This window comes from Protomyctophum parallelum, assembly GCF_964188405.1.
Source record: "Protomyctophum parallelum genome assembly, chromosome: 19".
Taxonomy (NCBI): domain Eukaryota; kingdom Metazoa; phylum Chordata; class Actinopteri; order Myctophiformes; family Myctophidae; genus Protomyctophum; species Protomyctophum parallelum.
This window is the reverse complement of record NC_139717.1, coordinates 20,896,502-20,921,163: the sequence shown is the minus strand read 5'-3', so window position 1 is coordinate 20,921,163 and position 24,662 is coordinate 20,896,502. Positions and strand designations below refer to the sequence as shown.

Genomic DNA, 24,662 nt, shown 5'->3' with positions numbered 1-24,662 from the left:
AGTGAGAGCACAAGGACGACTTCAAGGCAGCAGCATGGGCTATAGACCGTAAGGCTATGAAGCAATAGCACTGGGGCATAACGGGCAACGGATAAGGGATCTCTTAAAGGCAATGGAATGTGGCACGGTGATTGGTTTAATTATTGTAACGCCCAAACCACACCTATGCATGATATAACGGGTAACGGAGGTGTTTTAGGGATTTAGACAGGTAACCCTAAGGGCTAAGGGCTCCATTTCCATCACCGCTAAACCCCTCATCCCTAAACTTCTTTGCCTTTTTTACAATTTTTAATAACATTTTTGAATAGTTAAAAAATGTTTTGCAATAAGGCAAAGAAGTTTAGGGATAAGGCGTTTAGCGGTGACGAAAATGGAGCCCTATGACTGAAACTTTAAAACAGTTTGACGGCCGCTAATTGTTTAATCCAGAGTTCCACCGCGCGTAATACGACATTCCCGCCTTTTGTTTCATGTGTTTAATTCGCCATATTTAATAATTAAAAAGTAACTCCGTCTTTGCCGCGGAGCTGGAGACGAGACCTTCATGTTATGATGACGAAACCGGAAATCAACACATGCTATGGGCTGCTAGTGCTTCTGGGAAATTGAGGCCAATGCAAGTGGACGGGGGGTTTGCCTCTTAGAGGCGGATCTTGTGCCTCACCATCTTGGCCGCTGGTGCCGATTATCATAACATCGCCGGATTTTCACGGATCAAAAGCCCAAATGCTTCAGCATTATGCTCTAAAAGGTAATAAAACAATCTCGGCAGCGTATAATATCTGATTAAAATGCGGGTTACGCGTTTTACGGAGTCAAACTGTTTACCCATTCGGGAACAGGAACCCATTTTGGTGTTAGCATCATGTTATGCTTGAGCTATTGAAAAATAGCAGATCTACAAGCTCATAGCGCGTGTGGCGCGCTACGAGCTTGTAGGTCTGGTATTTTTGAAAAATCGAAGAACGACTGACATTTTTTAGAATCTGATCTCAGGTCAGAATGGGTTAATCAAAATGTGCTGGCAAAAACAACAACACTGCTCTCTCCTCCCTCCCTCCCTCCCTCCCTCCCTTCCTTCCGCCGTGCCCAGGGTCACGGTAACGTGACCTTTGTGAACTGCGTGCCGTACCCTCTGTCCAACGAGATGCACCCGCGGATCCACTCGGTGCTCATCTTCCTGGTGTACTTCCTGGTGCCACTGGCCATCATCTCCGTCTACTACTACCACATCGCGCGCACGCTCAACCGCAGCGCCCACGACATGCCGGGGGAGATCAGCGAGCACACCAAGAGACAGGTAATTTTATAAAAAGGTCCACACACACACACACACACACACACACACACACCGGCCAGGGGGTTTCGCAAACCTTTCTATGACCATTTAGACCTGTGACACCAGATTCTATACAAAATGTCTTCTAAATCCTGCCGTAAGGACTTTCTCATCTCATGTACACGCCGTGCAGCTGCCAAGAGGTCTCTTTTCTACAAGAACAATACATAAATACAAGGGCTTTCACTTCTAGTGATTTTTACTAGTCTACTAGTCGACTATAATTGTTTAACTACCTAAAGAAAATAATATTTTTGTATTTGTACTTGAGGCCTACAAAAACGATGAGGATGCGCTGGGCTTTGGCTATACGCACCACTTTTCGCTGTAGGCCGATCATTTCTCGGGGCAGTGCAGTTCCCATACCAGGCCGTGAAACACTGCCTGATAGGATATACCTGGTAGTACAACCTGAGGATGCGGTGTCCTACTCCAAACTTATTCAGACGTCGTGAGTGAGACATACCACGTCGACATACCACGACATCTTTTTCATTCACTCACTCACACAAGTATGACAGCCGGAAAGAATCAACAAACTTGCAAGATGTCATCGATGTATGCAAAAGAGAAAATAACTAGAAAAAGTGCCCTTCTGGGCACAGGTCTCCACCAGGATAGGAATGTAGGACATTGCAGCTTGCCTTCATCTGGTGGTTGGATAAAACAAAAGTAAACTAGGGAGTTGGCATACAAAGTTATCCACAGATCCGTGCAGTTAGAGGTAAAAACACTTTTCGGGGCTGAGTTGAAATTGTTCATGTGGCATTTCTTCCTCGGCCTAGTGGGAATGTGCGTGCACAATTTGACGGAAATCACGCGATGTGTTCATGATTTGCAGCATTTTGTTTGAAACTGAGCACTCCTGTGAACTTTGGAAGCCAATCTTAACCAATCAGGAAGGAGTCTGAGAAATCTGAAAGACCCGTTTAGTTGAATGGCTCTAGAGAGACTGTGTACCAATTTGCACAATGTTTGGACAAAATCTGTAGGTGTACTGTGCAAAAACACACACGGACGGACGGACGGACGGACGGACGGAGTGCAAAACATACTCTCCCCCCATGCCTTCGGCCTGGTGGAGACAATCAAGGCGTGAATCGTTCACTCGACTAATAGCCATAGAGAATGAACAGACAAAAATAACTAATACAAATTCTATAACAAATAACTAAGGAAATGAATGAATGAATGAATGAATGAATGAATGAATGAAACGAAACAATGTCATACGCCTTGCTGAAACTAGGCCTGAACAGCAGCTGATTCTAGCACGTATAAGCTGCTGTGCACTGCAGCGTGATGCGCAGAGAATATTGAAGGCATAATATCCAGATGGGGCTTCTTCTCCGTAATAAAAATCCTCACAGGTCGAGTCAAGTAAAGTACAACATAATTTATGTACTCGATACTCGCAGGTTGTGTTTGGCTCAACGCCAAGCATCATTGAACCGTGTCCCTGGGGACTGTGAGGACCTGCACTAGTAATAATAAAATAATACAAATAATGAAACTGATGAATTACGCAATATTACACGAGAGGGTGTGGTTTAACGTGATTATTGCCACGACAGCGATGCGGTCAGGAACGACACGTAGTCGAGTTTGACCATTAGGACCACTTCATGCAACGTCATCAGTGACACGCACCCACCCGTCACGTCATTCTACAGGCCACAGCTTTCTGTGTTACACCTGTTTTATTCGTGGCGCTAGAGTGGAGTCTTCTAGTCTTACTAATATCAATGTATAATGTATCTAACGTCCATGAAAATGACTTTGTAAATACATGGAGTGATCCGATGCACTAGTCATGCACTGTGGAGGTTTGCTTCCCTGAACCGTCCGTGTTCATGCACACAAATCGACAATCTCAAACTGATCTGCCAACCTGCAAACTAGGGATGTCCCGATATATATTTTTTCGTTCCCGATCCAATCCCGATACCACAATTTCTGTATTAGCCTACCGATACCGAAAACCGATACCAGAGAATAATATCTATAATTAAAAATCACACCCGTGTGAACTGAGTGGTGCAACCCCTCTCTCTCTCTCTGTCTCTCTCTCTCTCTCTCAGCAGGCAGCAGGCACATCACTATCCCTCTCTCTGTCACATACTCGTGCTCATGACAGACCACTGATACATAGATACGCACGGAGCCACGGACATTGCATGGTTGTAGGAGTGGTCGCACCTCTCAAAAAATTATAATTTATTATTTTAATTTGTGTTGTTAATAGCACACTCCTCACTCAAATGTGCACTTGCAGTTTGGGCAACTCGAAAGCAAACCCAACATTTTAATTAACTGCCATATTGTCAACCCCTTAACCCTGTGTCAGATCGGTGGTTAGACTGGCATATTCGCAGATACCGATATGACCCGATATGACCAAAAAGGGCCGATACCGATACTTTTTTTCCGATACCGATGCGGTATCGGGACATCTCTACTGCAAACCTAAAACATTTAAATGAAATGTGAAGAATGAAAACCGAAAACATACTCTCCCCCCATGCCTTCGGCCTGGTGGAGACAAATTATTCACCATTCACAGCAGAGCACACCAAAGGTTTACCATTGCCATCCAACTCAAAACAGCTTATTCATCTTGGACCAGCAAACTGAAAAGTGTGAGCTAAAGATGACACTCCAACTGTAATCAACCAGTGGTGCAGACAGCAATGGGGGAGAAAAGAAATCATAGACATAGAAAGGAAAATGCATGGCTTACACAAAATTACGTCATGTGGTTTGTTGCCAGCCAAGTATGGACTTTAATGTTGGTTTAGGGTAGTTATGATGTAATGTTTTGCCAACCAAGTCTCAGGATTTTAATGGGTGAGTCTTAACCGGCTACGCATGTCGGGAGCCACGGTTGAGTCTTAAGGGTCTCAACACAACCATCTATTAGGATATTTTACAGCACTGTGTGCCTCCGTACATTGACAAGCTTTATGTTGATGCTGCTCTGGACATGACAAAACACAGTGATGATTTAGGCCATGGTATTGTTGATCCACTGACAGTGAAGACTTAACATTGGTTTGAACACAATATTTTCACAGTTTTACACAATATTCTAAGTCATTGGGACCTGTATGTGTCTGAGAAGAAGGCATTGTTTAATTTTAGCGCTGCCAGACGAATACACATCTGCCAGAGCAATTGAAATAGCAGGTTTGTCAGGTTTCAGGCCTAGCAATTTGTTGAAATTGATGCCAAAAGTTCAAATCGATAATGAATCGAGTTGTAATAATGAAGGGACTGATCTCTCTCTCTCTCTCTCTCTCTCTCTCTCTCTCTCTCTCTCTCTCTCTCTCTCTCTCTCTCTCTCTCTCTCTCTCTCTCTCTCTCTCTCTCACACACACGCACGCACGCACGCACGCACGCACGCACGCACGCACGCACGCACAGACAGACAGACAGACAGACAGACAGACAGACAGACAGACAGACACACACACACACACACAAAAGAGAATGCTCGGAGGCAAATACAATTCTGCCTATGGCCAAAAACATGGCTTTTTCCCTTTTAAGAAAAGGCAACAAACCAGCGTGAACAGAGGAAGATCAGGTGCTGTGTTTCTGTACACATAACCTACCATCCTCTGTTGCACAGCAGCAGAACTAAAACTAAATTAACCTAGAAGAAACCGCTCACACCCGATACTTCTCCTTCCCCTTCCACATACTGTACATAGTTCAAGAGATTGAGGTTTATTCAGAGAATGAAAGGAGGCAACCTTAAGACGACCGTATTAAGGTTGGTGAAGGGTGCGCCAAGACGACCGTATTAAGGTTGGTGAAGGGTGCGCTAAGACCACCGTATTAAGGTTGGTGAGGGGTGCGCCAAGACGACCGTATTAAGGTTGGTGAAGGGTGCGCTAAGACGACCGTATTAAGGTTGGTGAGGGATGCGCTAAGACGACCGTATTAAGGTTGGTGAGGGGTGCGCTAAGACGACCGTATTAAGGTTGGTGAAGGGTGCGCTAAGACGACCGCATTAAGGTTGGTGAGGCGTGCGTAAGGGTTGGGAGAGGGTTAAGGTTGGTGAGGGGTGCGCTAAGACGACCGTATTAAGGTTGGTGAGGGGTGCGTTAAGACGACCGTATTAAGGTTGGTGAAGGGTGCGCTAAGACGACCGTATTAAGGTTGGTGAGGGGTGCGTTAAGATGACCATATTAAGGTTGGTGAAGGGTGCGCTAAGACGACCGTATTAAGGTTGGTGAAGGGTGCGCTAAGACGACCGTATTAAGGTTGGTGAAGGGTGCGCTAAGACGACCGTATTAAGGTTGGTGAGGGGTGCGCTAAGACGACCGTATTAAGGTTGGTGAAGGGTGCGCTAAGACGACCGTATTAAGGTTGGTGAAGGGTGCGCTAAGACGACCGCATTAAGGTTGGTGAAGGGTGCGCTAAGACGACCGTATTAAGAATTGGTGAAGGGTGCGCTAAGACGACCGTATTAAGGTTGGTGAGGGGTGCGTTAAGACGACCATATTAAGGTTGGTGAAGGGTGCGCTAAGACGACCGTATTAAGGTTGGTGAAGGGTGCGCTAAGACGACCGTATTAAGGTTGGTGAAGGGTGCGCTAAGACCACCGTATTAAGGTTGGTGAGGGGTGCGCTAAGACGACCGTATTATGGTTGGTGAGGGGTGCGTTAACACGACCATATTAAGGTTGGTGAAGGGTGCGCTAAGACGACCGTATTAAGGTTGGTGAAGGGTGCGCTAAGACGACCGTATTAAGAATTGGTGAAGGGTGCGCTAAGACGACCGTATTAAGGTTGGTGAGGGGTGCGCTAAGACGACCGCATTAAGGTTGGTGAAGGGTGCGCTAAGACGACCGTATTAAGGTTGGTGAAGGGTGCGCTAAGACGACCGTATTAAGAATTGGTGAAGGGTGCGCTAAGACGACCGTATTAAGGTTGGTGAAGGGTGCACTAAGACGACCGTATTAAGGTTGGTGAAGGGTGCGCTAAGACGACCGTATTAAGGTTGGTGAAGGGTGCGCTAAGACGACCGTATTAAGGTTGGTGAGGGGTGCGCTAAGACGACCGCATTAAGGTTGGTGAAGGGTGCGCTAAGACGACCGTATTAAGGTTGGTGAGGGGTGTGTTAAGACGACCATATTAAGGTTGCTGAAGGGTGCGCTAAGACAACCGTATTAAGGTTGGTGAAGGGTGCGCTAAGACGACCGCATTAAGGTTGGTGAAGGGTGCGCTAAGACGACCGTATTAAGGTTGGTGAGGGGTGCGCTAAGACGACCGTATTAAGGTTGGTGAAGGGTGCGCCAAGACGACCGTATTAAGGTTGGTGAAGGGTGCGCTAAGACGACCGTATTAAGGTTGGTGAGGGGTGCGCTAAGACGACCGTATTAAGGTTGGTGAAGGGTGCGCTAAGACGACCGTATTAAGGTTGGTGAGGGGTGCGCTAAGACGACCGTATTAAGGTTGGTGAAGGGTGCGCTAAGACGACCGCATTAAGGTTGGTGAGGCGTGCGTAAGGGTTGGGAGAGGGTTAAGGTTGGTGAGGGGTGCGCTAAGACGACCGTATTAAGGTTGGTGAGGGGTGCGTTAAGACGACCGTATTAAGGTTGGTGAAGGGTGCGCTAAGACGACCGTATTAAGGTTGGTGAAGGGTGCGCTAAGACGACCGTATTAAGGTTGGTGAGGGGTGCGCTAAGACGACCGTATTAAGGTTGGTGAGGGGTGCGTTAACACGACCATATTAAGGTTGGTGAAGGGTGCGCTAAGACGACCGCATTAAGGTTGGTGAAGGGTGCGCTAAGACGACCGTATTAAGAATTGGTGAAGGGTGCGCTAAGACGACCGTATTAAGGTTGGTGAGGGGTGCATTAAGACAACCATATTAAGGTTGCTGAAGGGTGCGCTAAGACAACCGTATTAAGGTTGGTGAAGGGTGCGCTAAGACGACCGTATTAAGGTTGGTGAGGGGTGCATTAAGACAACCATATTAAGGTTGCTGAAGGGTGCGCTAAGACAACCGTATTAAGGTTGGTGAGGGGTGCGCTAAGACGACCGTATTAAGGTTGGTGAGGGGTGTGTTAAGACGACCATATTAAGGTTGGTGAAGGGTGCGCTAAGACGACCGCATTAAGGTTGGTGACGGGTGCGCTAAGACGACCGTATTAAGGTTGGTGAAGGGTGCGCTAAGACGACCGTATTAAGGTTGGTGAAGGGTGCGCTAAGACGACCGTATTAAGGTTGGTGAAGGGTGCGCTAAGACGACCGTATTAAGGTTGGTGAGGGGTGCGCTAAGACGACCGTATTAAGGTTGGTGAAAGGTGCGCTAAGACGACCATATTAAGGTTGGTGAAGGGTGCACTAAGACGACCGTATTAAGGTTGGTTAAGGGTGAGCTAAGACGACCGGATTAAGGTTGGTGAGGGGTGCGTTAACACGACCATATTAAGGTTGGTGAGGGGTGCGCTAAGACGACCGTATTAAGGTTGGTGAAAGGTGCGCTAAGACGACCATATTAAGGTTGGTGAAGGGTGCACTAAGACGACCGGATTAAGGTTGGTGAGGGGTGCGTTAAGACGACCGCATTAAGGTTGGTGACTAATGCTGCATATCAACCTATCTGCATCATTCCCCATTGACTAATGCTGCATATCAACGTCCCTGCATCTTTCCCCATTGACTAATGCTGCATATGAACCTCGCTGCATCATTCCCCATTGGCTAATGCTGCATTGGTGGCCTGTGTCGGACGTCACTCCATAGATATAAAATAAAAAAATAAATGAATATATGCCTCACTGGCCGCTGCAGTTCATTGATTGATTGATTGATTGAAGTATTTATTAACAGTTCGCAGAATATTTCACATGAAAGCACAACTCAATACAAAGACTGTCACAGTGGACGACACTGATGAAGCATTGCACTTGTTTACAACATGGTCCACCATTTTCAATTAATCTGAACATTTAGAGACGTACAGATATACACTTCTATATAAAAAAAAACAGGAAATCATGTAAGGAAGTAAAAAAAGAAAAGGAAACATAGGCCCTACTGTCCGTCTAGCATCAAATGTTGGATGAATGAGAACTTTCTCAAGCTAAATGAGGATAAGACAGAAGTTCTCATAATCGGTTCTAGTGAACAGAAAGTATCAATATTAAGCAGACTTGGCAACCTGACTGTAGAAAGTAACAGTACAGTAAAGAACCTGGGGGTTATTATTGATTCTGAATTGAAACTTTTACCAAGATTGCCTTTTTTCACCTTAGAAATATTGCACGAATCAGAGCCTATGTGTCCTTGGATGATGCAAAAACGCTAATCCACGCATTTTCAGGACTTTTTTCAGGACTGCCTAAGAAAACAACTGACAGATTACAACTTGTCCAAAATGTAGCAGCCAGAGTTTTAACTAGAACTAAGATGAGAGAACATATTACTCCAGTTTTGGCATCACTGCACTGGCTTCCGGTTGTTTTTAGGATTGATTTTAAAATTATTTCAATTTTCACTTGTCTATAAAGCTCTCAATGGTCTCGCACCTTCCTACCTACATGACTGTCTGCCTAAATATGTCCCAAACCGCCCCCTAAGGTCTTCCACTGCTGGCCTGCTCGCTTTGCCTAAAGAAATGGCAACTAAAAAATACGGGGAAGCAGCTTTTTGCTTCTACGGGCCGTCGGCATGGAACAAGCTCCCACTGTACCTTCGTCAGGCAGCCTCTGTAGACATTTTTAAAGCTCAGCTCAAGACCCACTTCTACAACATTGCTTTTAATTGATCTTTTATTTTTTATTTTTGTTGTTATTCATGTCCTCGCTGTATTGCATTACTGCTTGTTTTTTGTCGTTGCCTTGCTTTTCTTTTATTCTCCATTGTTCTGTAAAGCACTTTGAGCTGCATTTCATGTCATGAAAGGTGCTATACAAATAAAGTTTTATTATTATTATTATTATTATACAGTAAGGGGGAAAGGGGGCAGATTCCACGGGAGCCAGTTTCGAATTGCATCCGTCCATAGGTGCCCTTTGAGAGCGCTTTTGAAGGAGTCAAGGGATTTGCATGTCTTCATGGCTGTTGGTAGGGCGTTCCACATTTTGGTGGCATAGGAGCGGAAATAATTTAGTCCCTTGTTTGTGCCGAATCTGCATGGTAGAACATGGTTTGTTGAACTCCCTCTGGTGTTGTGAGAGTGAACTTCGTTGACATTAAGGAAGTATCTAGACAGGTACATGGGTATCTTGGTGGTGTAGCGAATCTTGTGGACCACACCCAGTGCAAGATGCTGCACTCTGTCGTCAACCCTATAAGCCATTCCAGCCTGTCAAAGTGGGCAGGGGTGAGGTGGGTTCATTGGAGCGACCTGCAGCGACGTGAGGGCAGAAGTGCGGCGGACTTGCGGGCGGCATGCTATACGCCACGCCGTACGCTATACTGGCCAATCACAGTGAGTCTCTTCCGGAATTTGTCAGACCCGATGACGCACGCGGAATGAACACTCAGGTAGAACTTTTTGATTACCTGCTAATTTTGTCTTTCTTCCTGCTCCTGCAGAGGAAACATGGAGTCTGCTCCACATCATCACAGTGTGATACCCAATTTACTTTCATTTCAAGTCGTCTCAACCCCTGCTAGTTCCCTCTGTCCTTAGTGAAGGTGACGTCTCACTTAGAAATTGTTCAAGCTGACCTGCCGAGAGCAGGCTTCGACAGAAAGAAAGGAACGCCATGCTTTCTCAGGAAGTGTGATCTTCTGAGGTGGGATTAATGTTCACAGGTTTCTCAATTAATTTGAGCAATGCATGTGACTGACAGGCTCCTGAGGTGACTTAATCATCATTACCACAATATAGAGGTGGTTTTCAACCATTTTCATATCAAGGTCCATTATTTATTCGGCATTTGAGCCACGGACTACCATTTGATGAGGTTTAGCCCCTCAGACCCAAAACTAAAGAATGGATAAGAAAATATTTTGTCCAAAATGCCATGCTGTATTTATGTGGACATCAGACGTTGGCAAACGTTGATCGAAATCACAATTATTCTAATCTACATGCTCTAATTGTGTTCTTGTAAATTATGTAATGCAGATGTTTAACAATAATTTAACTCTTGAGAGCATGTCATTAAACCAAATTTGGTTTCATTTTACTCAAATTAAAGATCTTTTGCAGTGCCCGGTGTTGAGTCAGTCGGACCCAGGGTTGTCCAGAACAGCCACAAAAGGCATCTGCCGCTGCCCCTGCCCGGGCTCCATATATGAGTGGAACGGGTCTGACACGGGTATTTCATAGCCGGGTGGGGCATGGATCTCCAACTTCCATCATCCATCAACTCGGTTCTCTACAGCCGGGCACCGGTGACACTAATGGCATAAAATATTTTTCAGGTGGGGGTCCACAGTTAAATACATATTAATTGATGGGTCATTGAGTGAGTTGAGTTGAGCTATGCAAAACAGACATCATAATTTGGTCTGCCTTTCATTACTTTCAAGGAAAAAATCTAACTTTTGTCAACTCTCTGCCTTTCAATTGCCCTTCTTCAGGGCAAAAACAAATACATCATGTCATTGATTAGTGAAGTGGTTAACGCTAAATGTATTTGTTTTTACTGTCCTTGATGGACATGTTGAGCTCTGGATGGATTTCATATTATGCAGATGAAGTTGCTCTCTTCTGTCGAGTCTTATTCTTTAATGACTGATCCATATACCGATCAAAGACAATGCGTCCCACATCATAGCCAGCCATCGTCATTTTCCTGAGTTTGTTGAATGCATCCTGAAGATCTGCCATCTGGTTGTCTTCTTCATACTCTGAAGAACACCCATGGTGTCAACTATCAGAACTTTGACAGGCTGTGAGATACCTGGAAGATCTGACACAAGTGCTGATGAAACCAGAATCTTCAATGGAGTCTTCTCCTGGAACGGATTGCCTCCACAGTGCAACTCAACCATGCGAGGTTTAATGTGTAACAACAAAAAAAGAAAAAATAAGATTTTGGTGGACCCCTGCAGTAACTCTGAGGACCCCCTAGGGCTAGGGGTCATGGGCCCCCTGTGGAAGACTCCTGGTATTAGCTACTACTCATTTGTGTTATCAGAGATACTTTTATTCTTCAATTTGTATCTAATTTGACGTTATTCTGGAACAGGAGCAGAGCGAGGAATGTAATGAGAACTTATAGGCACAGGGATCAGTCCGGGGGCACCCAGGTGAGGAAACACCCCTACCAAAAAGTAAATAAAGATTCTTCTGGACACTTTAAAAATTTAGGAAATCAAATCAGAATGTTTTAGAACAACAATTCTAATATTATGAAAAGCGGACATTATAACTGTTCTGGGAGGTCCCAAATAGATGACCCCCCCCCCCCAGAAACGGGGTGGGGGTCCGGGAAAATTTGAACCCCATCATTTTCTCATAGTTTGGAATCTGCAAAAACGTTAGCACAAAAATCCTACGGGAGTTTTTCTTTTACGCCTCGTACTATAGTGTTAATTCACTTTTTTTTTAAATCATGTCGCAAGCCGCATTGGACCTCTCCGCGGGTCACAAATTGCCCACGGATCACCAGTTTGACACCCTGATGTAGATGGACAAAGCTTCAAGAAGACGTTAACCACACGCACACACACACGCGCGTGCACATGGGACACACACACACACACACACACAAACACACACACAGGTCAGTGGATGGAGGAGGATGGTTATGGAGGTGCTATCCGGGGCCAAATGAGCTACAAGGCAATACTGACTCTGACAGGGAAACTGTCCGAGTCTGTCAGAGAATTATGATTATATGGTTGTGATGATAATGAGGTTTGAGAAGATAATGATGCTGTCAATGATTTATTGTTAGTGGAATGTGTGCTGTACACAGTTACTCATCCTCAGTGCCAATGTATCTGTACGTGTGACTAGCACTGTTAGCAGTGGGGAGAAAAGCACTCAAATGTTTTAATTAACTAAATGTATCAGTATACAACACTGTAAAAATACAAGTAAAAAAAACTTTGGCATCAAAATAAACTTCATTATGCATTTTGTCCCATTTTCCGAGTCTGTAACACAAGCAAGACGATTTGAAACAACCTGTGTGGATTTTGACATCACATTCAGATTTCGTTTTTTGTCTTTTGAATAAAATTATAAAAATTTAGTTTGGTCATCTGAAAGTTGCAGTTTTAGTCTAGTTTTAGTCGACTAAAACTAGACTACGGTTTTTGTCGTCAAAATGTTATATTCCGGCGTGCTGTGATGGCGTCGCAAATCGCAATGCCTGATTTTACACTTCACAATGTGCTGCGTCATGCCGCACCGTGAGCTTGGAGATCTGCTATCTTCAGAGCGCAACACCCATCCCGAGCGCAACCAAACATTCATAGTTCTGCTGTATCTCTCCTTCACTAGTCCTTCCGTACCATTTTAGTCAAGAGAGAGAGAGAGAGAGAGAGAGAGAGAGAGAGAGAGAGAGAGAGAGAGAGTTACAAAACTATCCGGCCTTCGAGTTGGGGAATCCCATGAGAGGGAATTAACATTTTATTTTCCAGAGGTACTGTATATTTGTATACAGATGGAGATAAGCAGCTGGCTAAAACACTGGAGGGCGTTACAACAGTCAAATACTTCCCCAGGTAGTCATAGCCATGGGAGCCGGCACTACAAAGACAGCTATTTTACAAACCAGCATGGTTGACAGAAACATGGAGACAATATACAAACAATACCATGTCACAGGGATGACAGCAATTCCCAAGAATACACGGCAAAGAAACTTCGAAAGGAGTGACGTTAGAATAATTTTAGATTTGCTTCAAAAGGAAGACGCGTCTTTCGACAAATGAAAGTGGCTCCATTGCATGCCATTCAACCTGCCGTGTTTTTGCTGTGTTGAATGCTAATCTGCTATTACTGGACTGTCGAGGTTGCTATGGAAGCAGAGGCTCGTCAACTCAAATAAATGAATACAATTAAATCATCCTAAAGCAAGTTATGCGGTTGCAGAACGGCTATTTTCGGCGAATAGAGTGGGTGTAGGGCAGCCTGGGTGTAGGGCAGCCTGGGTGTAGGGCAGCCTGGGTGTATAGAGTGGGTGTAGGGCAGCCTGGGTGTAGGGCAGCCTGGGTGTAGGGCAGCCTGGGTGTATAGCGTGGGTGTATAGAGTGGGTGTAGGGCAGCCTGGGTGTATAGAATGGGTGTAGGGCAGCCTGGGTGTATAGAGTGGGTGTAGGGCAGCCTGGGTGTATAGAGTGGGTGTAGGGCAGCCTGGGTGTATAGAATGGGTGTAGGGCGGCCTGGGTGTATAGAATGGGTGTAGGGCAGCCTGGGTGTATAGAGTGGGTGTAGGGCAGCCTGGGTGTATAGAATGGGTGTAGGACAGCCTGGGTGTATAGAGTGGGTGTAGGGCAGCCTGGGTGTATAGAGTGGGTGTAGGGCAGCCTGGGTGTATAGAGTGGGTGTAGGGCAGCCTGGGTGTATAGAGTGGGTGTAGGGCAGCCTGGGTGTATAGAGTGGGTGTAGAGCAGCCTGGGTGTATAGAGTGGGTGTAGAGCAGCCTGGGTGTATAGATTGGGTGTAGGGCAGCCTGGGTGTATAGAATGGGTGTAGGGCGGCCTGGGTGTATAGAATGGGTGTAGGGCAGCCTGGGTGTATAGAATGGGTGTAGGGCAGCCTGGGTGTATAGAGTGGGTGTAGGCAGCCTGGGTGTATAGAGTGGGTGTAGGGCAGCCTGGGTGTATAGAGTGGGTGTAGGGCAGCCTGGGTGTATAGAGTGGGTGTAGGGCAGCCTGGGTGTATAGAGTGGGTGTAGGGCAGCCTGGGTGTATAGAGTGGGTGTAGGGCAGCCTGGGTGTATAGAGTGGGTGTAGGGCAGCCTGGGTGTATAGAGTGGGTGTAGGGCAGCCTGGGTGTATAGAATGGGTGTAGGGCAGCCTGGGTGTATAGAGTGGGTGTAGGGCAGCCTGGGTGTATAGAGTGGGTGTAGAGCAGCCTGGGTGTATAGAGTGGGTGTAGAGCAGCCTGGGTGTATAGAATGGGTGTAGGGCAGCCTGGGTGTATAGAATGGGTGTAGGGCAGCCTGGGTGTATAGAGTGGGTGTAGGGCAGCCTGGGTGTATAGAGTGGGTGTAGAGCAGCCTGGGTGTATAGAGTGGGTGTAGAGCAGCCTGGGTGTATAGATTGGGTGTAGGGCAGCCTGGGTGTATAGAGTGGGTGTAGGGCAGCCTGGGTGTATAGAATGGGTGTAGGGCAGCCTGGGTGTATAGAGTGGGTGTAGAGCAGCCTGGGTGTATAGAATGGGTGTAGGGCAGCCTGGGTGTATAGAGTGGGTGTAGAGCAGCCTGGGTGTATAGAGTGGGTGTAGAGCAGCCTGGGTGTATAGAGTGGGTGTAGAGCAGCCTGGGTGTATAGAATGGGTGTAGGGCAGCCTGGGTGTATAGAATGGGTGTAGAGCAGCCTGGGTGTATAGAATGGGTGTAGGGCAGCCTGGGTGTATAGAATGGGTGTAGGACAGCCTGGGTGTATAGAGTGGGTGTAGAGCAGCCTGGGTGTATAGAGTGGGTGTAGAGCAGCCTGGGTGTATAGAGTGGGTGTAGAGCAGCCTGGGTGTATAGAGTGGGTGTAGGGCAGCCTGGGTGTATAGAGTGGGTGTAGGGCAGCCTGGGTGTATAGAGTGGGTGTAGGGCAGCCTGGGTGTATAGAGTGGGTGTAGGACAGCCTGGGTGTATAGAGTGGGTGTAGAGCAGCCTGGGTGTATAGAGTGGGTGTAGGGCGGCCTGGGTGTATAGAATGGGTGTAGGGCAGCCTGGGTGTATAGAATGGGTGTAGGACAGCCTGGGTGTATAGAGTGGGTGTAGGGCAGCCTGGGTGTATAGAGTGGGTGTAGGGCAGCCTGGGTGTATAGAGTGGGTGTAGGGCAGCCTGGGTGTATAGAGTGGGTGTAGGACAGCCTGGGTGTATAGAGTGGGTGTAGGGCAGCCTGGGTGTATAGAGTGGGTGTAGGGCAGCCTGGGTGTATAGAATGGGTGTAGGGCAGCCTGGGTGTATAGAGTGGGTGTAGGGCAGCCTGGGTGTATAGAATGGGTGTAGGGCAGCCTGGGTGTATAGAGTGGGTGTAGGGCAGCCTGGGTGTATAGAGTGGGTGTAGGGCAGCCTGGGTGTATAGAGTGGGTGTAGGGCAGCCTGGGTGTATAGAGTGGGTGTAGGGCAGCCTGGGTGTATAGAATGGGTGTAGGGCAGCCTGGGTGTATAGAGTGGGTGTAGGGCAGCCTGGGTGTATAGAATGGGTGTAGGGCAGCCTGGGTGTATAGAGTGGGTGTAGGGCAGCCTGGGTGTATAGAGTGGGTGTAGGACAGCCTGGGTGTATAGAGTGGGTGTAGGACAGCCTGGGTGTATAGAGTGGGTGTAGGGCAGCCTGGGTGTATAGAGTGGGTGTAGGGCAGCCTGGGTGTATAGAGTGGGTGTAGGGCAGCCTGGGTGTATAGAGTGGGTGTAGGGCAGCCTGGGTGTATAGAGTGGGTGTAGGGCAGCCTGGGTGTATAGAGTGGGTGTAGGGCAGCCTGGGTGTATAGAATGGGTGTAGGGCAGCCTGGGTGTATAGAGTGGGTGTAGGGCAGCCTGGGTGTATAGAGTGGGTGTAGGGCAGCCTGGGTGTATAGAGTGGGTGTAGGGCAGCCTGGGTGTATAGAATGGGTGTAGGGCGGCCTGGGTGTATAGAATGGGTGTAGGGCAGCCTGGGTGTATAGAATGGGTGTAGGGCAGCCTGGGTGTATAGAGTGGGTGTAGGGCAGCCTGGGTGTATAGAGTGGGTGTAGGACAGCCTGGGTGTATAGAGTGGGTGTAGGACAGCCTGGGTGTATAGAGTGGGTGTAGGGCAGCCTGGGTGTATAGAGTGGGTGTAGGGCAGCCTGGGTGTATAGAGTGGGTGTAGAGCAGCCTGGGTGTATAGAGTGGGTGTAGAGCAGCCTGGGTGTATAGATTGGGTGTAGGGCAGCCTGGGTGTATAGAGTGGGTGTAGGGCAGCCTGGGTGTATAGAATGGGTGTAGGGCAGCCTGGGTGTATAGAGTGGGTGTAGGGCAGCCTGGGTGTATAGAATGGGTGTAGGGCAGCCTGGGTGTATAGAGTGGGTGTAGAGCAGCCTGGGTGTATAGAATGGGTGTAGGGCAGCCTGGGTGTATAGAGTGGGTGTAGAGCAGCCTGGGTGTATAGAGTGGGTGTAGAGCAGCCTGGGTGTATAGAGTGGGTGTAGAGCAGCCTGGGTGTATAGAATGGGTGTAGGGCAGCCTGGGTGTATAGAATGGGTGTAGAGCAGCCTGGGTGTATAGAATGGGTGTAGGACAGCCTGGGTGTATAGAGTGGGTGTAGGACAGCCTGGGTGTATAGAGTGGGTGTAGAGCAGCCTGGGTGTATAGAGTGGGTGTAGGGCAGCCTGGGTGTATAGAGTGGGTGTAGGGCAGCCTGGGTGTATAGAGTGGGTGTAGGGCAGCCTGGGTGTATAGAATGGGTGTAGAGCAGCCTGGGTGTATAGAGTGGGTGTAGGGCAGCCTGGGTGTATAGAATGGGTGTAGGGCAGCCTGGGTGTATAGAGTGGGTGTAGGGCAGCCTGGGTGTATAGAATGGGTGTAGGGCGGCCTGGGTGTATAGAATGGGTGTAGGGCAGCCTGGGTGTATAGAATGGGTGTAGGGCAGCCTGGGTGTATAGAGTGGGTGTAGGGCAGCCTGGGTGTATAGAGTGGGTGTAGGACAGCCTGGGTGTATAGAGTGGGTGTAGAGCAGCCTGGGTGTATAGAATGGGTGTAGGGCAGCCTGGGTGTATAGAGTGGGTGTAGAGCAGCCTGGGTGTATAGAGTGGGTGTAGAGCAGCCTGGGTGTATAGAGTGGGTGTAGAGCAGCCTGGGTGTATAGAATGGGTGTAGGGCAGCCTGGGTGTATAGAATGGGTGTAGAGCAGCCTGGGTGTATAGAATGGGTGTAGGACAGCCTGGGTGTATAGAGTGGGTGTAGGACAGCCTGGGTGTATAGAGTGGGTGTAGAGCAGCCTGGGTGTATAGAGTGGGTGTAGGGCAGCCTGGGTGTATAGAGTGGGTGTAGGGCAGCCTGGGTGTATAGAGTGGGTGTAGGGCAGCCTGGGTGTATAGAATGGGTGTAGAGCAGCCTGGGTGTATAGAGTGGGTGTAGGGCAGCCTGGGTGTATAGAGTGGGTGTAGGGCAGCCTGGGTGTATAGAGTGGGTGTAGGGCGGCCTGGGTGTATAGAATGGGTGTAGGGCGGCCTGGGTGTATAGAATGGGTGTAGGGCAGCCTGGGTGTATAGAATGGGTGTAGGGCAGCCTGGGTGTATAGAGTGGGTGTAGGGCAGCCTGGGTGTATAGAGTGGGTGTAGGGCAGCCTGGGTGTATAGAGTGGGTGTAGGGCAGCCTGGGTGTATAGAGTGGGTGTAGGGCAGCCTGGGTGTATAGAATGGGTGTAGGGCAGCCTGGGTGTATAGAGTGGGTGTAGGGCAGCCTGGGTGTATAGAGTGGGTGTAGGGCAGCCTGGGTGTATAGAGTGGGTGTAGGGCAGCCTGGGTGTATAGAGTGGGTGTAGGGCAGCCTGGGTGTATAGAATGGGTGTAGGGCGGCCTGGGTGTATAGAATGGGTGTAGGGCAGCCTGGGTGTATAGAATGGGTGTAGGGCAGCCTGGGTGTATAGAGTGGGTGTAGGGCAGCCTGGGAGTATAGAGTGGGTGTAGGACAGCCTGGGTGTATAGAGTGGGTGTAGGACAGCCTGGGTGTATAGAGTGGGTGTAGGGCAGCCTGGGTGTATAGAGTGGGTGTAGGGCAGCCTGGGTGTATAGAGTGGGTGTAGGGCAGCCTGGGTGTATAGAGTGGGTGTAGGGCAGCCTGGGTGTATAGAGTGGGTGTAGGGCAGCCTGGGTGTATAGAATGGGTGTAGGGCAGCCTGGGTGTATAGAGTGGGTGTAGGGCAGCCTGGGTGTATAGAGTGGGTGTAGAGCAGCCTGGGTGTATAGAGTGGGTGTAGAGCAGCCTGGGTGTATAGAATGGGTGTAGGGCAGCCTGGGTGTATAGAATGGGTGTAGGGCAGCCTGGGTGTATAGAGTGGGTGTAGGGCAGCCTGGGTGTATAGAGTGGGTGTAGAGCAGCCTGGGTGTATAGAGTGGGTGTAGAGCAGCCTGGGTGTATAGATTGGGTGTAGGGCAGCCTGGGTGTATAGAGTGGGTGTAGGGCAGCCTGGGTGTATAGAATGGGTGTAGGGCAGCCTGGGTGTATAGAGTGGGTGTAGAGCAGCCTGGGTGTATAGAATGGGTGTAGGGCAGCCTGGGTGTATAGAGTGGGTGTAGAGCAGCCTGGGTGTATAGAGTGGGTGTAGGGCAGCCTGGGTGTATAGAGTGGGTGTAGAGCAGCCTGGGTGTATAGAATGGGTGTAGAGCAGCCTGGGTGTATAGAGTGGGTGTAGAGCAGCCTGGGTGTATAGAATGGGTGTAGGGCAGCCTGGGTGTATAGAATGGGTGTAGAGCAGCCTGGGTGTATAGAATGGGTGTAGGGCAGCCTGGGTGTATAGAATGGGTGTAGGACAGCCTGGGTGTATAGAGTGGGTGTAGAGCAGCCTGGGTGTATAGAGTGGGTGTAGAGCAGCCTGGGTGTATAGAGTGGGTGTAGAGCAGCCTGGGTGTATAGAGTGGGTGTAGGGCAGCCTGGGTGTAGGGCAGCCTGGGTGTATAGAGTGGGTGTAGGGCAGCCTGGGTGTATAGAATGGGTGTAGAGCAGCCTGGGTGTATAGAGTGGGTGTAGGGCAGCCTGGGTGTATAGAATGGGTGTAGGGCAGCCTGGGTGTATAGAGTGGGTGTAGGGCAGCCTGGGTGTATAGAATGGGTGTAGGGCAGCCTGGGTGTATAGAGTGGGTGTAGAGCAGCCTGGGTGTATAGAGTGGGTGTAGAGCAGCCTGGGTGTATAGATTGGGTGTAGGGCAGCCTGGGTGTATAGAGTGGGTGTAGGGCAGCCTGGGTGTATAGAGTGGGTGTAGGGCAGCCTGGGTGTATAGAATGGGTGTAGGGCAGCCTGGGTGTATAGAGTGGGTGTAGAGCAGCCTGGGTGTATAGAATGGGTGTAGGGCAGCCTGGGTGTATAGAATGGGTGTAGAGCAGCCTGGGTGTATAGAATGGGTGTAGGACAGCCTGGGTGTATAGAGTGGGTGTAGGACAGCCTGGGTGTATAGAGTGGGTGTAGAGCAGCCTGGGTGTATAGAGTGGGTGTAGGGCAGCCTGGGTGTATAGAGTGGGTGTAGGGCAGCCTGGGTGTATAGAGTGGGTGTAGGGCAGCCTGGGTGTATAGAATGGGTGTAGAGCAGCCTGGGTGTATAGAGTGGGTGTAGGGCAGCCTGGGTGTATAGAATGGGTGTAGAGCAGCCTGGGTGTATAGAGTGGGTGTAGGGCAGCCTGGGTGTATAGAATGGGTGTAGGGCGGCCTGGGTGTATAGAATGGGTGTAGGGCAGCCTGGGTGTATAGAATGGGTGTAGGGCAGCCTGGGTGTATAGAGTGGGTGTAGGGCAGCCTGGGTGTATAGAGTGGGTGTAGGACAGCCTGGGTGTATAGAGTGGGTGTAGGACAGCCTGGGTGTATAGAGTGGGTGTAGGGCAGCCTGGGTGTATAGAGTGGGTGTAGGGCAGCCTGGGTGTATAGAGTGGGTGTAGGGCAGCCTGGGTGTATAGAGTGGGTGTAGGGCAGCCTGGGTGTATAGAGTGGGTGTAGGGCAGCCTGGGTGTATAGAATGGGTGTAGGGCAGCCTGGGTGTATAGAGTGGGTGTAGGGCAGCCTGGGTGTATATAGTGGGTGTAGGGCAGCCTGGGTGTATAGAGTGGGTGTAGGGCAGCCTGGGTGTATAGAATGGGTGTAGGGCGGCCTGGGTGTATAGAATGGGTGTAGGGCAGCCTGGGTGTATAGAATGGGTGTAGGGCAGCCTGGGTGTATAGAGTGGGTGTAGGGCAGCCTGGGTGTATAGAGTGGGTGTAGGACAGCCTGGGTGTATAGAGTGGGTGTAGGACAGCCTGGGTGTATAGAGTGGGTGTAGGGCAGCCTGGGTGTATAGAGTGGGTGTAGGGCAGCCTGGGTGTATAGAGTGGGTGTAGGGCAGCCTGGGTGTATAGAGTGGGTGTAGGGCAGCCTGGGTGTATAGAGTGGGTGTAGGGCAGCCTGGGTGTATAGAGTGGGTGTAGGGCAGCCTGGGTGTATAGAATGGGTGTAGGGCAGCCTGGGTGTATAGAGTGGGTGTAGGGCAGCCTGGGTGTATAGAGTGGGTGTAGAGCAGCCTGGGTGTATAGAGTGGGTGTAGAGCAGCCTGGGTGTATAGAATGGGTGTAGGGCAGCCTGGGTGTATAGAATGGGTGTAGGGCAGCCTGGGTGTATAGAGTGGGTGTAGGGCAGCCTGGGTGTATAGAGTGGGTGTAGAGCAGCCTGGGTGTATAGAGTGGGTGTAGAGCAGCCTGGGTGTATAGATTGGGTGTAGGGCAGCCTGGGTGTATAGAGTGGGTGTAGGGCAGCCTGGGTGTATAGAATGGGTGTAGGGCAGCCTGGGTGTATAGAGTGGGTGTAGAGCAGCCTGGGTGTATATAATGGGTGTAGGGCAGCCTGGGTGTATAGAGTGGGTGTAGAGCAGCCTGGGTGTATAGAGTGGGTGTAGAGCAGCCTGGGTGTATAGAGTGGGTGTAGAGCAGCCTGGGTGTATAGAATGGGTGTAGGGCAGCCTGGGTGTATAGAATGGGTGTAGAGCAGCCTGGGTGTATAGAATGGGTGTAGGGCAGCCTGGGTGTATAGAATGGGTGTAGGACAGCCTGGGTGTATAGAGTGGGTGTAGAGCAGCCTGGGTGTATAGAGTGGGTGTAGAGCAGCCTGGGTGTATAGAGTGGGTGTAGAGCAGCCTGGGTGTATAGAGTGGGTGTAGGGCAGCCTGGGTGTATAGAGTGGGTGTAGGGCAGCCTGGGTGTATAGAGTGGGTGTAGGGCAGCCTGGGTGTATAGAATGGGTGTAGAGCAGCCTGGGTGTATAGAGTGGGTGTAGGGCAGCCTGGGTGTATAGAATGGGTGTAGGGCAGCCTGGGTGTATAGAGTGGGTGTAGGACAGCCTGGGTGTATAGAGTGGGTGTAGAGCAGCCTGGGTGTATAGAGTGGGTGTAGAGCAGCCTGGGTGTATAGAGTGGGTGTAGAGCAGCCTGGGTGTATAGAGTGGGTGTAGGGCAGCCTGGGTGTATAGAGTGGGTGTAGGGCAGCCTGGGTGTATAGAATGGGTGTAGGGCAGCCTGGGTGTATAGAGTGGGTGTAGGGCAGCCTGGGTGTATAGAATGGGTGTAGGGCAGCCTGGGTGTATAGAGTGGGTGTAGGGCAGCCTGGGTGTATAGAATGGGTGTAGGGCGGCCTGGGTGTATAGAATGGGTGTAGGGCAGCCTGGGTGTATAGAATGGGTGTAGGACAGCCTGGGTGTATAGAGTGGGTGTAGGGCAGCCTGGGTGTATAGAGTGGGTGTAGGGCAGCCTGGGTGTATAGAGTGGGTGTAGGGCAGCCTGGGTGTATAGAGTGGGTGTAGGGCAGCCTGCGTGTATAGAGTGGGTGTAGGGCAGCCTGGGTGTATAGAATGGGTGTAGGGCAGCCTGGGTGTATAGAGTGGGTGTAGGGCAGCCTGGGTGTATAGAGTGGGTGTAGGGCAGCCTGGGTGTATAGAATGGGTGTAGGGCAGCCTGGGTGTATAGAGTGGGTGTAGGGCAGCCTGGGTGTATAGAATGGGTGTAGGGCAGCCTGGGTGTATAGAGTGGGTGTAGGGCAGCCTGGGTGTATAGAGTGGGTGTAGGGCAGCCTGGGTGTATAGAGTGGGTGTAGGGCAGCCTGGGTGTATAGAGTGGGTGTAGGGCAGCCTGGGTGTATAGAATGGGTGTAGGGCAGCCTGGGTGTATAGAGTGGGTGTAGGGCAGCCTGGGTGTAGGGCAGCCTGGGTGTATAGAGTGGGTGTAGGGCAGCCTGGGTGTATAGAGTGGGTGTAGGACAGCCTGGGTGTATAGAGTGGGTGTAGGACAGCCTGGGTGTATATAGTGGGTGTAGGGCAGCCTGGGTGTATAGAGTGGGTGTAGGGCAGCCTGGGTGTATAGAGTGGGTGTAGGGCAGCCTGGGTGTATAGAGTGGGTGTAGGGCAGCCTGGGTGTATAGAGTGGGTGTAGGACAGCCTGGGTGTATAGAGTGGGTGTAGAGCAGCCTGGGTGTATAGAGTGGGTGTAGGGCAGCCTGGGTGTATAGAATGGGTGTAGAGCAGCCTGGGTGTATAGAATGGGTGTAGGACAGCCTGGGTGTATAGAGTGGGTGTAGGACAGCCTGGGTGTATAGAGTGGGTGTAGAGCAGCCTGGGTGTATAGAGTGGGTGTAGGGCAGCCTGGGTGTATAGAGTGGGTGTAGGGCAGCCTGGGTGTATAGAGTGGGTGTAGGGCAGCCTGGGTGTATAGAATGGGTGTAGAGCAGCCTGGGTGTATAGAGTGGGTGTAGGGCAGCCTGGGTGTATAGAATGGGTGTAGGGCAGCCTGGGTGTATAGAGTGGGTGTAGGGCAGCCTGGGTGTATAGAATGGGTGTAGGGCAGCCTGGGTGTATAGAGTGGGTGTAGGGCAGCCTGGGTGTATAGAGTGGGTGTAGGGCAGCCTGGGTGTATAGAATGGGTGTAGGGCAGCCTGGGTGTATAGAGTGGGTGTAGGGCGGCCTGGGTGTATAGAATGGGTGTAGGGCAGCCTGGGTGTATAGAATGGGTGTAGGGCAGCCTGGGTGTATAGAGTGGGTGTAGGGCAGCCTGGGTGTATAGAGTGGGTGTAGGACAGCCTGGGTGTATAGAGTGGGTGTAGGACAGCCTGGGTGTATAGAGTGGGTGTAGGGCAGCCTGGGTGTATAGAGTGGGTGTAGGGCAGCCTGGGTGTATAGAGTGGGTGTAGGGCAGCCTGGGTGTATAGAGTGGGTGTAGGGCAGCCTGGGTGTATAGAGTGGGTGTAGGGCAGCCTGGGTGTATAGAATGGGTGTAGGGCAGCCTGGGTGTATAGAGTGGGTGTAGGGCAGCCTGGGTGTATAGAGTGGGTGTAGGGCAGCCTGGGTGTATAGAGTGGGTGTAGGGCAGCCTGGGTGTATAGAGTGGGTGTAGGGCAGCCTGGGTGTATAGAGTGGGTGTAGGGCAGCCTGGGTGTATAGAATGGGTGTAGGGCGGCCTGGGTGTATAGAATGGGTGTAGGGCAGCCTGGGTGTATAGAATGGGTGTACGGCAGCCTGGGTGTATAGAGTGGGTGTAGGGCAGCCTGGGTGTATAGAGTGGGTGTAGGACAGCCTGGGTGTATAGAGTGGGTGTAGGACAGCCTGGGTGTATAGAGTGGGTGTAGGGCAGCCTGGGTGTATAGAGTGGGTGTAGGGCAGCCTGGGTGTATAGAGTGGGTGTAGGGCAGCCTGGGTGTATAGAGTGGGTGTAGGGCAGCCTGGGTGTATAGAGTGGGTGTAGAGCAGCCTGGGTGTATAGAGTGGGTGTAGAGCAGCCTGGGTGTATAGAGTGGGTGTAGAGCAGCCTGGGTGTATAGAATGGGTGTAGGGCAGCCTGGGTGTATAGAATGGGTGTAGGGCAGCCTGGGTGTATAGAGTGGGTGTAGGGCAGCCTGGGTGTATAGAGTGGGTGTAGAGCAGCCTGGGTGTATAGAGTGGGTGTAGAGCAGCCTGGGTGTATAGATTGGGTGTAGGGCAGCCTGGGTGTATAGAGTGGGTGTAGAGCAGCCTGGGTGTATAGAGTGGGTGTAGAGCAGCCTGGGTGTATAGAGTGGGTGTAGAGCAGCCTGGGTGTATAGAATGGGTGTAGGGCAGCCTGGGTGTATAGAATGGGTGTAGGGCAGCCTGGGTGTATAGAGTGGGTGTAGAGCAGCCTGGGTGTATAGAGTGGGTGTAGAGCAGCCTGGGTGTATAGAATGGGTGTAGGGCAGCCTGGGTGTATAGAATGGGTGTAGAGCAGCCTGGGTGTATAGAATGGGTGTAGGACAGCCTGGGTGTATAGAGTGGGTGTAGGACAGCCTGGGTGTATAGAGTGGGTGTAGAGCAGCCTGGGTGTATAGAGTGGGTGTAGGGCAGCCTGGGTGTATAGAGTGGGTGTAGGGCAGCCTGGGTGTATAGAGTGGGTGTAGGGCAGCCTGGGTGTATAGAATGGGTGTAGAGCAGCCTGGGTGTATAGAGTGGGTGTAGGGCAGCCTGGGTGTATAGAATGGGTGTAGGGCAGCCTGGGTGTATAGAGTGGGTGTAGGGCAGCCTGGGTGTATAGAATGGGT

At 50.3% G+C, this 24,662-nt stretch overlaps 1 protein-coding gene across 1 annotated transcript in view; it reads left to right on the top strand.

Annotated features, from left to right (window-relative positions):
- Positions 1-24,662, top strand: part of nmbr (neuromedin B receptor) — a gene marked incomplete at both ends in the record, with an annotated part of 132,657 nt that overhangs the window by 67,748 nt on the left and 40,247 nt on the right. Inside the window, one exon of the mRNA XM_083790496.1 lies at positions 1,097-1,303. Within this exon, the coding sequence (XP_083646622.1) occupies positions 1,097-1,303 (207 nt within the window). The remainder of the gene's footprint in view (positions 1-1,096; positions 1,304-24,662) is intronic.